This window comes from Orycteropus afer, unplaced genomic scaffold, assembly GCF_000298275.1.
Source record: "Orycteropus afer afer isolate SDZICR_OR568_19922 unplaced genomic scaffold, OryAfe1.0 scaffold00075, whole genome shotgun sequence".
In the NCBI taxonomy this organism is placed as follows: Eukaryota; Metazoa; Chordata; class Mammalia; order Tubulidentata; family Orycteropodidae; genus Orycteropus; species Orycteropus afer.
This window is the reverse complement of record NW_006921662.1, coordinates 3,651,593-3,665,089: the sequence shown is the minus strand read 5'-3', so window position 1 is coordinate 3,665,089 and position 13,497 is coordinate 3,651,593. Positions and strand designations below refer to the sequence as shown.

The following is a 13,497-nucleotide window of genomic DNA, read 5'->3' as shown; positions in this document are numbered from 1 at the left end:
TGTGCACAGGGTCACTATGAGTCAGAGATGACTCGAAGGCACCTAACAACAACAACAACAACATATAAAGAATTGTCAAAATGTAATAATAACAAAACAAACAGCCCAGTATCAAAATTAGGCAAAAGGTTTGATGGGACACTTTATTAAAGAATGTATGTGGATGGCAAAGAAGCACATGAACAAACACTTAACTTCATTGGTCAATAGAGAATTCAATTTAAAATCACAAGATTCCATTATATATCTATTGTTGTTGTTGTTGTTGTTGTTATTTGCCATTGCTTCGGACCCGACTCATAGCAACTCCTCCTTGGGTTTCTGAGGTGGTATCACTACAGAAGTAGATTGCCCAACCTTCCTTCCGAGGAGTGGCTGGTGGGTTTGAACGCCAGCCTCCTGGTTAGCAGTCAAGTGCCTTAGGCACTATGCTACCAGAGCTCCCATATATCTATTAGAATGACTAAAATTAAAAAGACTGGGTTTACTTAGTGTTGACAGGATATGGAGCGACTGGAATCCTCATAAACTGTTGGTGGAAATGCCAGATGGTGAAGCCACTTTGTAAAGTAGTTTGGTATTTTGACTTTTTTTTTTTAATTAGCTATCTATGTCTGTAGTGATACCTCCTCAGAAACCCAAGGAGGGGTCACTATGAGTCGGGTTTGACTCGATGGCACATAACAACAACAACATATAGTACCAGTTAAAATTTCCAGCTACTCCACTCCCAAGTATTTATCTAAGAAAAATGAAGGTATATGTTCATACAGTGACATACAATAGTGTCCATAGCAGCTTTTTTTTTTTTTTGGTAATAGCCTCAAACTGGAATGCTATTCAGTCATAAATACTAATGAACTATTCAAAATATTTATGCTGAGTGAATGAATTCTTTATGATTGCATTAATATAAAATTCTAGAGGACGCAAATGAATCTATAGTGACAGAAATCAGGTAAGTTGTTGCCTGTGGGCAAAGTGAGGTGGGGAAGAAAAAGAAAGAGTCATTGAAATGGGATCATGAAAATTTGCAGATAATGGATATGTTTATTATTTTGATTATGGTAATTGTTTCACAGTTATCTATATAAATATATATGTGTATGCATCAAAATTTATTAACATTTACTCTAAGTATATGCAGTTATATGTCAATTATGCTTCAATAATACCTGTTTTTAGAAGGGGGATATATGGAATTCAGATTACAGCCAGAAAGAGTTTTTGTAGCCACTGTCTTAGCAGTGATCATTCTGAAGGGATTCTGGGAGCCATGATTCCCCTCACAATCTGTGCAGAATTTGAGTGTCATGATATATTTGTAGTCAGACTGCTTGAGTTTGAATTCTAGCCATGTTGACTTAGAATATGTGGATGTTGGGCAAATTTCTTTATCCAGCCTCGTGGGGTTGTTGTGAGGATTTAATAGAACATGTAATAGGTACTCAGTAAATGTTAGCTGTTATACAATTATGTGAATATTTTGGAGGATCCTAACTTTGATCAGATGCTCAAAGAGATTTGATCCAGAAAGTAAGCAGTTTCTGTGTTAATAGAAGCTGTGGAAGAAAATGAGATGACTCAAAGATAAAGTGCAAATGTAGAGAAGAAAAATGAGTACAGAACAGTATAGAACATGGGGAGAAAGAGATAGAAGAGGAACTAGATAAGAAAATTAAGAAGTAATACAGAAGTGGGAAGAAACCAGCAAATGGCAGTTCACCTAAGCTAAAAGAGGAAATATTTTCAAGGAGAAAAAAAAATGTCTTATCAAGTGTTGCAGCCATGTGAAAGAAGCTCAAAGATGCAAAATATCCATTGGATTTGACAATAATGAGTGTGTGTTTACCTTTGAGTGAGCAACTTCACCAGAAAGGTGGGGAGACAAGGCATTTGATATGGGCCTGAGAAAGAATGGTAAAGAAATGTAGGTAATTAATTAAGACAATTTTAAAATAAATATACACATAAGTGGGAAAAGAATGAGAAAGCTCCAATGCTTGGTGGTAGCAGGGCAAAAAGAGTATTGCCAATGTTAGGGAATGCCTGCATAGTTCAAGACAGAGGCAAGGAGGTAGTGAAGAACAGGTGATTAGAAATAAATAAGACTAAGTAAACTTTTTCAGTCAGGTTTTAAAAAGATAAAAGAACACAAGGAATAGTGCAAAAATGGATATCTTAGAAAACATAAAATATATTACATTTTATGGAAACTGGGCAGAAGAAAGAAAGAATGAGGAGGACTAGAGACATTTTGATCTGAAGGCCAGGAAAATTGAGGACTTTGATGTCAAATAGCTACAATTTCTTCAATAAAGTAATTGCTGAGGTCTGGAACAAAATGAGGAGATAACTGCACTGATATTGCCAACAGAAGAATAGTAAGGAGAATCAAGTTCAATTTTCAAGTTTGACATTACCATGTAGGTGTTGTGTTACATATATATTTGTCAGAGAATTTAAAGTGATAAAGAATATTATAATCCCGTGTACTTGACAACAGAGTCTGCCACAACCTCAGTGTTGAATTTAGTTTATAATCAGTAATTAGTTTGATGCCAAGAACCAAAAGCAATGAAACACAGACTGTACAACCATGTAATGAGGGACCTGGCCATTAAGTATCCCGGTACAGAAAAAGCTGGTCCTACTTATGATTCTGTCATGTGACCTTGCATGAGGTGCTTTGTCATGCTAAGTCTCATCACTGTAAAGTTCCATGCACTTGCAACATGGTAAAAAATTAAATATCTTTATGAAGTACCTGATTTTCTTGTGAGTTGAATGTTTGGCACCTTATTTCACTTCCAGAGATGATACCATCTTTGGTTTAATGGGGAGTCTCTGCAACCTGCTTGACAAGTTGTTTTTGTTGTTGATGCTCTTGTTGTTATGTTTCTAATTCAATACAAAATATCCTATTCCCACCAGTAGATGAGAGTACAGAAACAAGAAAACTCAGAGTCAACTGGCAAGTCCCTGTAACTTGGGGGTTCGAACTTGTAAAATCCTGCAGACATCCTTAATTTCCAACACATGTAGCTAAAATACTCCACTGGCCTGGCCACTCAGGCCTTTTCAGTCACAGTGACAACCACTGTCCTTCCAGGTTCATGTAGGCTATTCTAAACAAAATGAAGTTTTATTTTAAACATAAAAATCTAAAACTTACTCATATTTCCCAAGAAATCTGCCTCCACATCAAGAAAATTAAAAATGTTTTACTTCAGGAAGAGTGGAATACAGTAGTTATGTACAAAGGTTCTGAAATCAGACTGTCTGAATTTTATTCTGCCTCACTGCCTGCTAATCACAGCTTAACACTCTTAGCTCCCTTTTTTCAATCTGTGAAATAGCCTTACTAATTAAATGATTGTAGGCAGGCCTGACAATCTGCTTCCAAAAGGTCACAACCTTGAAAACTGTATGGAGCAGTTCTACTCTGCACATAATGGGATCTCCATGATTTAGAATCATTTTGATAGCAACTAACATGAGATAGAGTGACACAGTGGCTACAATGATGGGCTCAAGCATAGCAAAGACTGTAAGGATGGTACAGGACTGGGCAGTGTCTCATTCCATTGTGCACAGGATCTCTATAAGTCAGAACTGATTTGACAGCACCTAATGACAAAAACGACACTGTATGAGTATGCTTAAGATAACATCTGTTGTTGTCATGTGCCGTTGAGTTGGACTCAACTCATAGAGACCCCTCCTTGGGTTTCTGAGGCGGTATCCCTATGGAAGTAAATTGCCCAACCTTCCTTCTGAGGAGTGGCTGGTGCGTTTGAACCACTAGCCTTCTGGTTAGCAGTCAAGTGCCTTAGGAACTATGCTACCACAGTTCCTAAGATAACATCTAGCACATAGTAAATAGTATATGTTAGTTATTCTTAATAGGAACTAACTATTTGGGGGATAAGGAGCTCTGGTGGAGTAGTGGATAAGGCTTTTGGCTGCTAACCAGAAGGTCAGTGGTTCAAACGCACCAGCCACTCCTCAGAATTCCTGGGAAGGAAGATGGGGTAATCTACTTCCATAAAGATTTACAGCCTCAGAAATCCAGTTCGGGTCACTATGAGTAGGAATCAACTCAATGACACTGAGTTTAGTTTTTGGTTTATTTGGGGGATATGTATTTCATCGATACATTTCTGTTCTAACAATATTCAGTTGGGTAAATTATATTTGAAGCTAGAATACAAATAAGTTTTAACAAGCCTGGGAAATGCATGTTGTCCAAACATGGAGCAGAAGAAAGGCTTTTCTATACATCTTCCATGATGTTTTAAAAGCTAACAGGGCAGCTAATGACTTCAATGGCTTCTACATCTCAGCTAGGCCTATGTGGAACTGGGCTACAATAATTCATTGTTATTTATAAATGATCATTAAAGACTGCCCTTCCATCATCTGAATATTTAAATAAGAAATAATCACAAAACAGAAGGTCAGAGGGTAAATTCAACTCTATAAAATTATGAAAAAGGTTGGTTTAAAAAAGAAAGTTCATTTTGACTGTTAGCTTCACTTTTGATGCTGAAGGAAAATCTTCATAGGAAAATAAACCTCCCAACTGATTAAGAAATAGCTGCCTGAAAATATATGGTATCTGGCATTTGATTTATGTGTATGAAAAGCCATTTACTGGCCTAGTGGTAGAAATTTCTGTCCACAATTCAACAAGCATTTACTGAATGTTTACTTTGTATGAATCATAAGGAGCACAGGTGGTACAGTGGTGAAGCACCCAAAAGGTTGGGAGTTCTAATCCACCAGCCTCTCTGTGGGAGAAAGATGTGGCAGTTTACTTCTGTAAAGATTACAGCCTTGGAAATTCTATGGGAGCAATTCTACTCTGTAAGACAGGGTCACTATGAGCAGGAATCAAGTTGAAAGCCATCAATAATACTCATTTTTCTTGAGTCAATGGTACAAAGTCGACTAATAAAGAGACAGATAATAGAGAAAATTAAAATTATGTGACAAAATGCTAAAATCAGTAAAAATCAGTTCTAAGAGAATCTAAAAAAAGAGGTATTGACCCAGTCTGAGGTTCTGGACCCACTTCAAGGGAGTTTTAAATGGTGTCTTGAAAAATGTCTAGAAATTAGCTTTAGTGACGTGGTGGGGAAAGGGTGTTCCGGGGAAAGGAACAGCAAGCACAAAGCCACAGAGGTAAAACCAAAATGTGACCTGTTTGGAGAAACAAAAGTAGTTTGGTATGTCTGGAAAGGTGATACTCAAAGGGAAGGGACGAGGAGATAGATATCATGAAGAATTTTTCCAAATGACATGTGTCCTCTCCATTCTCCATCTCCAGAAAGATCATTGAAAGGGCCATTGAATAGGGAATGGCATTTGGAAAATCTTCTAAAGTAAAGCTAATAAGACTTTCACCTCCTTTTTTTTTTTTTCTCCTTCTTCTTGTCCACCCACTTCTTTCCAATCCAATGGGAACCACTGGTACAGACATTGGTTCATGGGGGAAAACATTAGCAGAGAGTGTGGAAAAGTAGGCAGTGAGCCTATCAAAAACCTGATATGTCATGTTAAACAGCTTAGAATTCATGTTGCAAAACACAGAGTACCAATGAAGAGTTATATAGCAAAGTGGTAAGACTAAATGAGCATTTTTAGATGATTTTGGCATCATTTTGGAACAGGGGTCAGCAAAATTTTTCTTTTTCTTATTTGGGTAAACATTTTACAGAGAAATTGGTTTTCCATTCAATAATTCATACACATTTTGTTTGTTGACATTGATTGCAATCTCCACAATATAACAGCACTCTTCACACTTCTTCCCATGTTTAGAGTTCCTATTTCTCCTTCTTTCCTATCCACTTCTGTCTTCTGAGCCCTGGGCAAATGCTGCCCTTTTGATCTTGTATAGTTGATGGTCCTAAGGAGTGCATACCTCCATGGTGTTATTGTTCACCTTATAGGCTTGTCTACTGTTTCACTGAAAGCTGAGCCATGGAAGTGAGTTCAGTTATTGCCATGTGTCTAAAAGCCATATCATAATCAAACTTTCCAAAAACAAAGATAAAAAAATCCTGAGGAGAGACTGCAGGCTAGTGTAGGCAATAACCCTGTCTGTCTCTCCTTCATGAGTCCTCCCTTTTCCTTTCTCTTTGATAAACTTTGGTTCATGGGGGCAAAAAAAAAAAAAAAAAAGAAGAAGAAGAAGAAGAAGAATTCTGAAAGCAGCATGGGAAACACAAAAAGATACCTATAAAGGAAAAGCAATAGGAAAAGCAATAAGACTAATCTTTGATTTTTCAGCAGAAACCATGCAGATGAGAAGGCAATGTTATGACATATATAAAAGGCTGAAAGAAAAACTGCCAACCAGGAATTATACTCAGCAAAATTGTCCATAAAATACAATGAGAAAATTAGGGCATTTCCAGAGAAACTGAAATTAAAGGAAATAATAAAAACCAGATCAACTTAACAAGAGATACTAAAAGGAGTCCTTGGGACAGAGAACCAATAATGTAATACAATGACCTGAGATTAAGACACACAACAACATCACCTGAAAATCAATCCAGATATAGATGTATCAAAAAATAGGAAACCAAAGACATCATTTTGTAAACACAGAAACTACAAATAATAAATTTGTAGGAAATAAATAGTGTAGTTATAGAACTTCCAAATGGACAGGAAGTCAAAAATACATCAAGATAAAACAAACAATTTAAATTTGTGAAGATAATAATAAATTACACAGTAACTTCAATTAATGAAACTTCTCATGAAAAAAAAAAAAGGAAAATCATACTCAGTATACACTAAAACAACAAAAATGAAGGAAATAACAAGAAAATCCATAAACAAAAGGAACTCAGCACAGAATAATATATGAAACAAAGAAACCATCAACACTACACACACACACACACACACACACACAAAAACACCGTGACTTCTGGTAAGATGGAGGAATAGGCAGACAAGTTACACACAGACCCTCTTCAGCATCTCTATTGCAATTGCTCAATTCTGCTGCAAGCATAGGTGATATGTAAATGAATGAGTGCTACTGTGTTCCAATAAAAACAAGCATAGGTGATATGTAAATGAATGAGTGCTACTGTGTTCCAATAAAAATTTTATAAAAAATAGGTAGTGGTGGTGGACACAATTTGGTCCACAAGGCATAGTTTGCTAACCATACCACAGAGGATGAATTACAGATAATAAGAATGAACCAGTCAGATATTCCAATTAGGTGTTGTTGTTGTTATGTGCTGTCAAGTCTGACTCGTAGAAACCCCTCCTTGGATTTCCAAGGCGGTATCACTATGGAAGTAGATTGCTCAACTTGCCTTCCGAGGAGTGGCTGGTGGGTTTGAACCACCAGCTTTTTGGTTAGCAGTCAAGTGCCTTAGGCACTACACTACCAGAGCTCCTCAATTAGGTAGTTAGTATAATTGACAGGGAAGAAATTATGAGTGCTTGAAGAAAGCCATTAGCAGAGGACATAGAGTGCAAATATATGTAGGTGAACAGGAATATATCGTAGACCAAAGATAGATCTGGCTGAAGATAATCTTACATATGCACTTGTGCTACAAAATTATCCATACATGTTACAGAAGCAAAAGAAGAGTTGGAGTAACTTCTCAGAGACAACCAAACACCTTGAGAGAGAGAATTACTGTGTCTGAGGACTTGGGACAATAGTCTTGGGGGATACTATGCTCAATTGGCACAACATAGTACATAAATATCTTGTTCTACTCACCTACTTTGGTCTTAAAAACTTTCAAGCGGCCATCTAAGATGCAACTATTGGTCTTTTCTCATCTGAAGCAAAGAAGAGTGATGAAAATCAAAGACATCAGGAAACAATTAGTCCAAGGATAAAATGGACCATGAGGACCTCAGTCTTCATGACTCCAAGACCAGAAGAACTAGATGGTGCCTAGCTACTAATGCCAACAAGTCAGAAAAGGATCAAAACTAGAGATCCTGGGTAAAGTGGGAGGAAAAATGTGGAACAAAATTCAAAACACAAAAATGGCCAGAATTACTGGTCAGATAGAGACTGGTAGAACCCCAAGAGTATGGCCCTGGGTTACCCTTTGGGCCTAGAAATGGACTCAGTTCCATGGATTGGCTCTCAGCCCAACAGTAGAAAGACATACATGCAGAACACCTACCCCAGCATGATACACTCACCTATTCTAGGGAGATGCACCCATTAGATCATTCAGCTATTGGACACCAGAGAGGCAGCATTCACATAGAGAAAAAGCTGGAGACGGACAAGAATGCATAGTTCAGAAGTGCACAGGGAGGAGGTAGTCACAAGGAAAGGAGGGGAGGAGAGTTTCTTATGGTTGAAGATGAGAATCGAGGCCATGAAATCAAACGTGCATGAACTGTTGAATGTAAAACAAATTTGCTTTTTAAATTTTCACCCAAAGCACAATGAAAAAGAAAAAAATATATATATGTAGAAGCTAGAAGTAGCTCCTGGGTGCTAGAAATAGATAACACTCTTGGCTGCCAACCAAAAGGTCAGAAAGGTTGGAGGTTCAAGTTTACCCAGGAGCACCTTGGAAGAAGGACCTGCAATCCACTTCTGAAAAATCAACCAATCAAGCGTTACGAAGCACAGTTCTAAACACTCGGTGTTGCCAAGAGCAGGAATCAACTTCACAGCAACTGGTTTAGTAGAATAAAGTAACAAATCTTTGTGACCAATTAGATACGGAAGGAAACAATAAGGAAGACCCAAAGCTCAGATTTCATTTAACTGACAGGGTGCATGTGGTCCTCCCCCTGAATGATGTGAAACCTTGTGGGCACAGAGCTCATACTGAAGATAATAAAGAAAATGGGAAAGCTCTACTTCTTGGCCACAAACCACAGCCCTGACCCAAATTCTTATCTCCACCCATGATTTCCAGGACTTAGTGCAAAATGAACATATGGGGTTCTCTTTTTAAAGTTTTTGAGCATTTCAAGTCTTTGGCAACACAGCATTAATCAACCAAGGGGTTTTTCTAAATGCTAAGTCTTGTTCAATTGCAAGGTCACAAGACAATGAATCTCACTCTGTCCCCCAGACTCAGCCTAGTATCTTTTTTAAGGCGAGGTTAGATACTGTAATTCCAGAAGCATGCTACACAGTCTTCATAAAAATTAACCAGTACCCTTATTTCTTTTGACTAGCAGATTTCATGGATGTTTTTCCACACATACAGCTTTACTATGCCAAATAACTAAGGGATTTTTAGGGGTCATAACTTCTTAATATGCCTCCTCACTGCATTTGTGTTAGTTTCCAAATCTGGCACAAGAATAAACAGCTGAACTTCAAGGACAATTTATTTTTAAAGAAATCTCTCTCTTCCACCAGCTCTTATTTAAGTTTAGGGCAGATTGGTAATCTGTGTTCTCTGTGACTATTTGAGAATGCCTTTTGAAAGTGAGGATTTATCTGTCCATCAGATTTGACAAGTACACTTTGGGAGCTACTTTGATAATGAGGATAAGCTCCACAGTCTTGGACAGCAAGCTGCAGTGTTCTAAAGCCTGAGTTTCCTTAGGAGCTTGTGGATGTCTTGGAGGGCTAATATATACTAGAAAACTTAGAGAGTATTCTGTGGTCAGTGTTTCAAAGAAGTCCTTCTCTTTCTTTTTTTTTTTTTTTTGATAGAAGGCAAAAGACACATGGTCTTTGCCCCATTTGGAAAAAATTAGAAATTCAAACTTAAAAAAAAAAGAGGAGTTCTGGTAATTTGGCAGAATAGGCAGACAAACTACACACACCATCTTCAACAAAGATAAGGGGAACCAAATAACACAGATACAGAAGAAAATCCTGGAGCCCTGAGTTTTGAAAGGAAGGATACAGAAGTGGACTAAATTACAATTAGTAGAAAAACCTTCATGAAAACACTGAAAAAGGAGACATACAGAGCTGTGGACTGTTAGCAATCCTGACAGCACAGACAGCTTGGATATTGCTAAGTGGTGTTAGGACCTAAGAATTAACCTGAAAATTGGCCCTGCTAGCTTAATCTACATAAATGGAAGAACATGTCATGCTCATGGATAGGAAGATTGAATATTGTAAAAATGTCAGTTCTACCCAAAGCAATCCATACATTCAATGCAATCCCAATCCAGATCCCATCAACATTCTTTGTTGTTGTTTGCCGTCAAGTCACCCCCGACTCATAGCGACCCCTCCTTGGGTTTCTGAGGCAGTATCAACATTCTTTAGGGATATGGAAAAAACAATCACTAATTTTATGTGGAAGGAAAGAGACCTCGGATGTGCAAAGCACCATTGAAGAAGAAGAACAAAGTAGGAGTTCTCATACTGCTGGATCTCAAAACCCACTGTACAACCACAGTATTCAAAGCTGCCTGGTATTGGTTTAATGACATATACATAGACCAATGAAATAGAATTGAGAACCCAGAAATAGATCCATCGACCTATGGTCAGCTGATCTTTAAGAAAGGGCTGAAAGCCATTAAATGGGGGAAGAGATTGTTTGATAAATGGTGCTGGCAAAACTGGATATCCATTTGCAGAAAAATGAAACAAGGTCTTTATCTCACACCATACACAAAAACTAACCCCAGATAGATCAAAGACTTAAATGTGAAACCTAATCCTATATAGTTCCTCAAGGAAAAACTAGAGGCAAATTTCAGGGCACTAATATATTACATAACCCAAAATGCACAAACAGCAGAAGATAAACAAGATGAATGGATCCTTCTAAAAATACAGATTGGGAAAAAATATTCAGCAATGACATATCTGACAAGGGACTTATCACTAGAATTTATAAAAAAAACTCCAACACCTCAACAAAAGACAATCTAATAAAAAATTATCAGAAGACAGGAATAGACACTTTACCAAAGAGGATATTCAGGTGGCCAATAAACATACGAAGAAATGCTCACAATCACTAGCCATTAAACCAAAAACCAAACTCACTGTCATCGAGTTGGATCCAACTCATAACAACCCTTCTTTGTGTTTCTGAGGTGGTATCACTATGGAAGTAGACTGCCCAATTTTCAAGGAGTTGCTGGTGGATTTGAACCCTTCAGCCTTCTGGTTAGCAGTCAAATGCATTAGGCAGTATGCCATCAGAGCTCCAAAACAACAATGAGATACCATCTTTCCCCAGCACTACTAGCAAAGTTCAGCAAGACAGAAAATAACAAATGCTGATGAGTATCCAGAGAGATTGGGACTCTCACACTGCTGGTGGGACTGTAAAATGATACAACCATGGTGGAGAGCAGTATGGCAATTCCTTAAAAAGTCAAAATTAGAAATACCACTTGACCCAGCCATTCCATTACTAGGTATATATCCTAAAGAAGTGAGAGCCAAGACAAGAACAGATATGGGATATGGTAGTTATGTTTGTGTGTCTACTTGGCTGGGTCTAGATGAGTGGCTGGGCAGCTGGTTGTAGTTATTCCCCATGATGAGACTGGAAATCAACTCTATGGTGACATCTATCACAAGCAGCTGAGTAGCTGCCTTTGGATGTGGTCTGCTTCCTGTATATAAGGAGAAGCCTTAGTAATGGTCTCTAGCCTTTGGCATGCTTGGATCCTGCAGGTAGCCATGTTGTTGCTCAGCCACCTGCTATGCTCTGCCGACCTTGGCCCTTACAATGAACTGAAGTTAATGGCCTACTGTGTGCTTTGCTAACATTGGGACTGTGCCTTTTTACTTGTCAACCTTGGGGCTTCTCAGTCTCAGCAACCAGCAGTTGTCTGAGTGAAGAAATGCCTCTAGCTCTAGTGGGTCGGGAGCAGGTGACAGAGCTGAACCCTAAGGTTGAGGGGCTTTCACCCAGGCCCTAGAGCCTGGCACTTTGAACTTGGACTTAAAGCCTCCAAATTGTAAGAATAAACTCCTGTTTGTTAAGGCCATCCCATTTGTGGTATATATTCTTGTCAGAGTGGCACTAGGTAACCAGAACATGTGCACACCCATGTTCATCCCAGGACTATTTACAATAGCCAAAAGATGGATACAACCTAGGTGCCCATCAACAGAATAATGGATAACCAAACTATGTACATACACACCATGGAATACTATGCAATCCTAAAGAATAATATAAAACCTGCAAAACACCACATCACGTGGATGAACTTGGAGGACATTGTTGTTGTTATGTGCCATGGAGTCAGACACAACGTATAGCAACCTCTTCTTTGGTTTCCCAGATGGTATCACTATCCAAGTAGATTGCCCAACCCTCCTCCCAAGGAGCACAGAAGGACAAATATTGTATTAGTTCTTTATTGTAAAAAGTCAAGGAAAGGTTTATACATGGAAGGAAATTATCTTTGTTGGTTGCCAGGGTCTGAGGAGGTTGGAGGGAACACTGTCAGATGCTGTTGTTATATGCCGTTGAGTTGTCTCCAACTCATAGTGACCCCATGCACACAGAATGAAACACTGCCCAATCCCGCGCCAGCTCCACAATCCTTGATACACTTGAGCCCATTGTCACAGCCACCATGTCAATCCATCTCGTTGAAACCCCCCCCCCCTTTCATGGCCCCTCTACCTTGCCAAGCATGAAATCCTTCTCCAGGGAATGGTCCCTTCTGACAACATGACCAAAGTAGGTGAGGCGAAGTCTAGCCATTCTCACTTCCAAGGAGCATCTGGGCTACACTTCTTCTAGGACAGATCTATTATTTCTTTTATCAGTTCATGATAGTTTCAGCATTCTTTGCCAGCACCACAACTCAAAAGCATCAACTCTGCTTCAGTTTTCCTTATTCATTGTCCAGCTCTCACATGCATAGAGGTGATTAGAAATATCATGGCCTGTGTCAGGCACACCTTAGTCCTCAAGGAAATGTCCTTGCTCCTGAGTACTTGAAAGAGTTCCTTCGCAGCTGACTTACCCAGTGCTACAAGTTTTCTAATCTCCTGATTGCTGCTTCCATTGGCACCGATGGTAGAACCAAGAAACATGAATTCCTTCACAACCTCGATCTTTTCTCTATTTACCATGATACTGCTTATTGGTCCAATTGTGAGGATTTTTGTTTTCTTCATATTGAGATGTAATCCATACTGCAGACTGTATTCCTCAATCTTCATCAGTAAGTGCCTCAAGTCATCCTCACCTTCAGCAAGCAAAGTTGTATCAGCATATCTCAGGTTGTTAATGATTCTTCCTCTAAACCTGATGCCACATTTTTCTTCATATAGTCCAGCTTCTCAACTTGCTCAGCATATAGATTGAATAAGTATAGGGAAAGGATACAACCCTGATGCACTCCCTTCTTGATTTTAAACCATGTAGTATCCCCTTGTTCCATTCGAATGACAGCCTCCTCATCAAGGTACAGGTCCCTCATGAGTACAATCAAGTGTTTGGGAATTTCCATTCTTCTCAATGTTATCCATAATTTGTCATGATCCACACAATCAAATGCCTTTACATAGTCAATAAA

General features: G+C 38.6%; 1 protein-coding gene across 1 annotated transcript in view; it reads right to left on the bottom strand.

The window, feature by feature from the left end:
- PTPRC (protein tyrosine phosphatase receptor type C) overlaps positions 1-13,051 on the bottom strand; it is a 220,135-nt gene extending 207,084 nt beyond the window's left edge. Inside the window, exon 1 of the mRNA XM_042780975.1 lies at positions 12,943-13,051. Within this exon, the coding sequence (XP_042636909.1) occupies positions 12,943-13,051 (109 nt within the window). The remainder of the gene's footprint in view (positions 1-12,942) is intronic.
- Between the last annotated feature and the right edge of the window lie 446 nt (positions 13,052-13,497).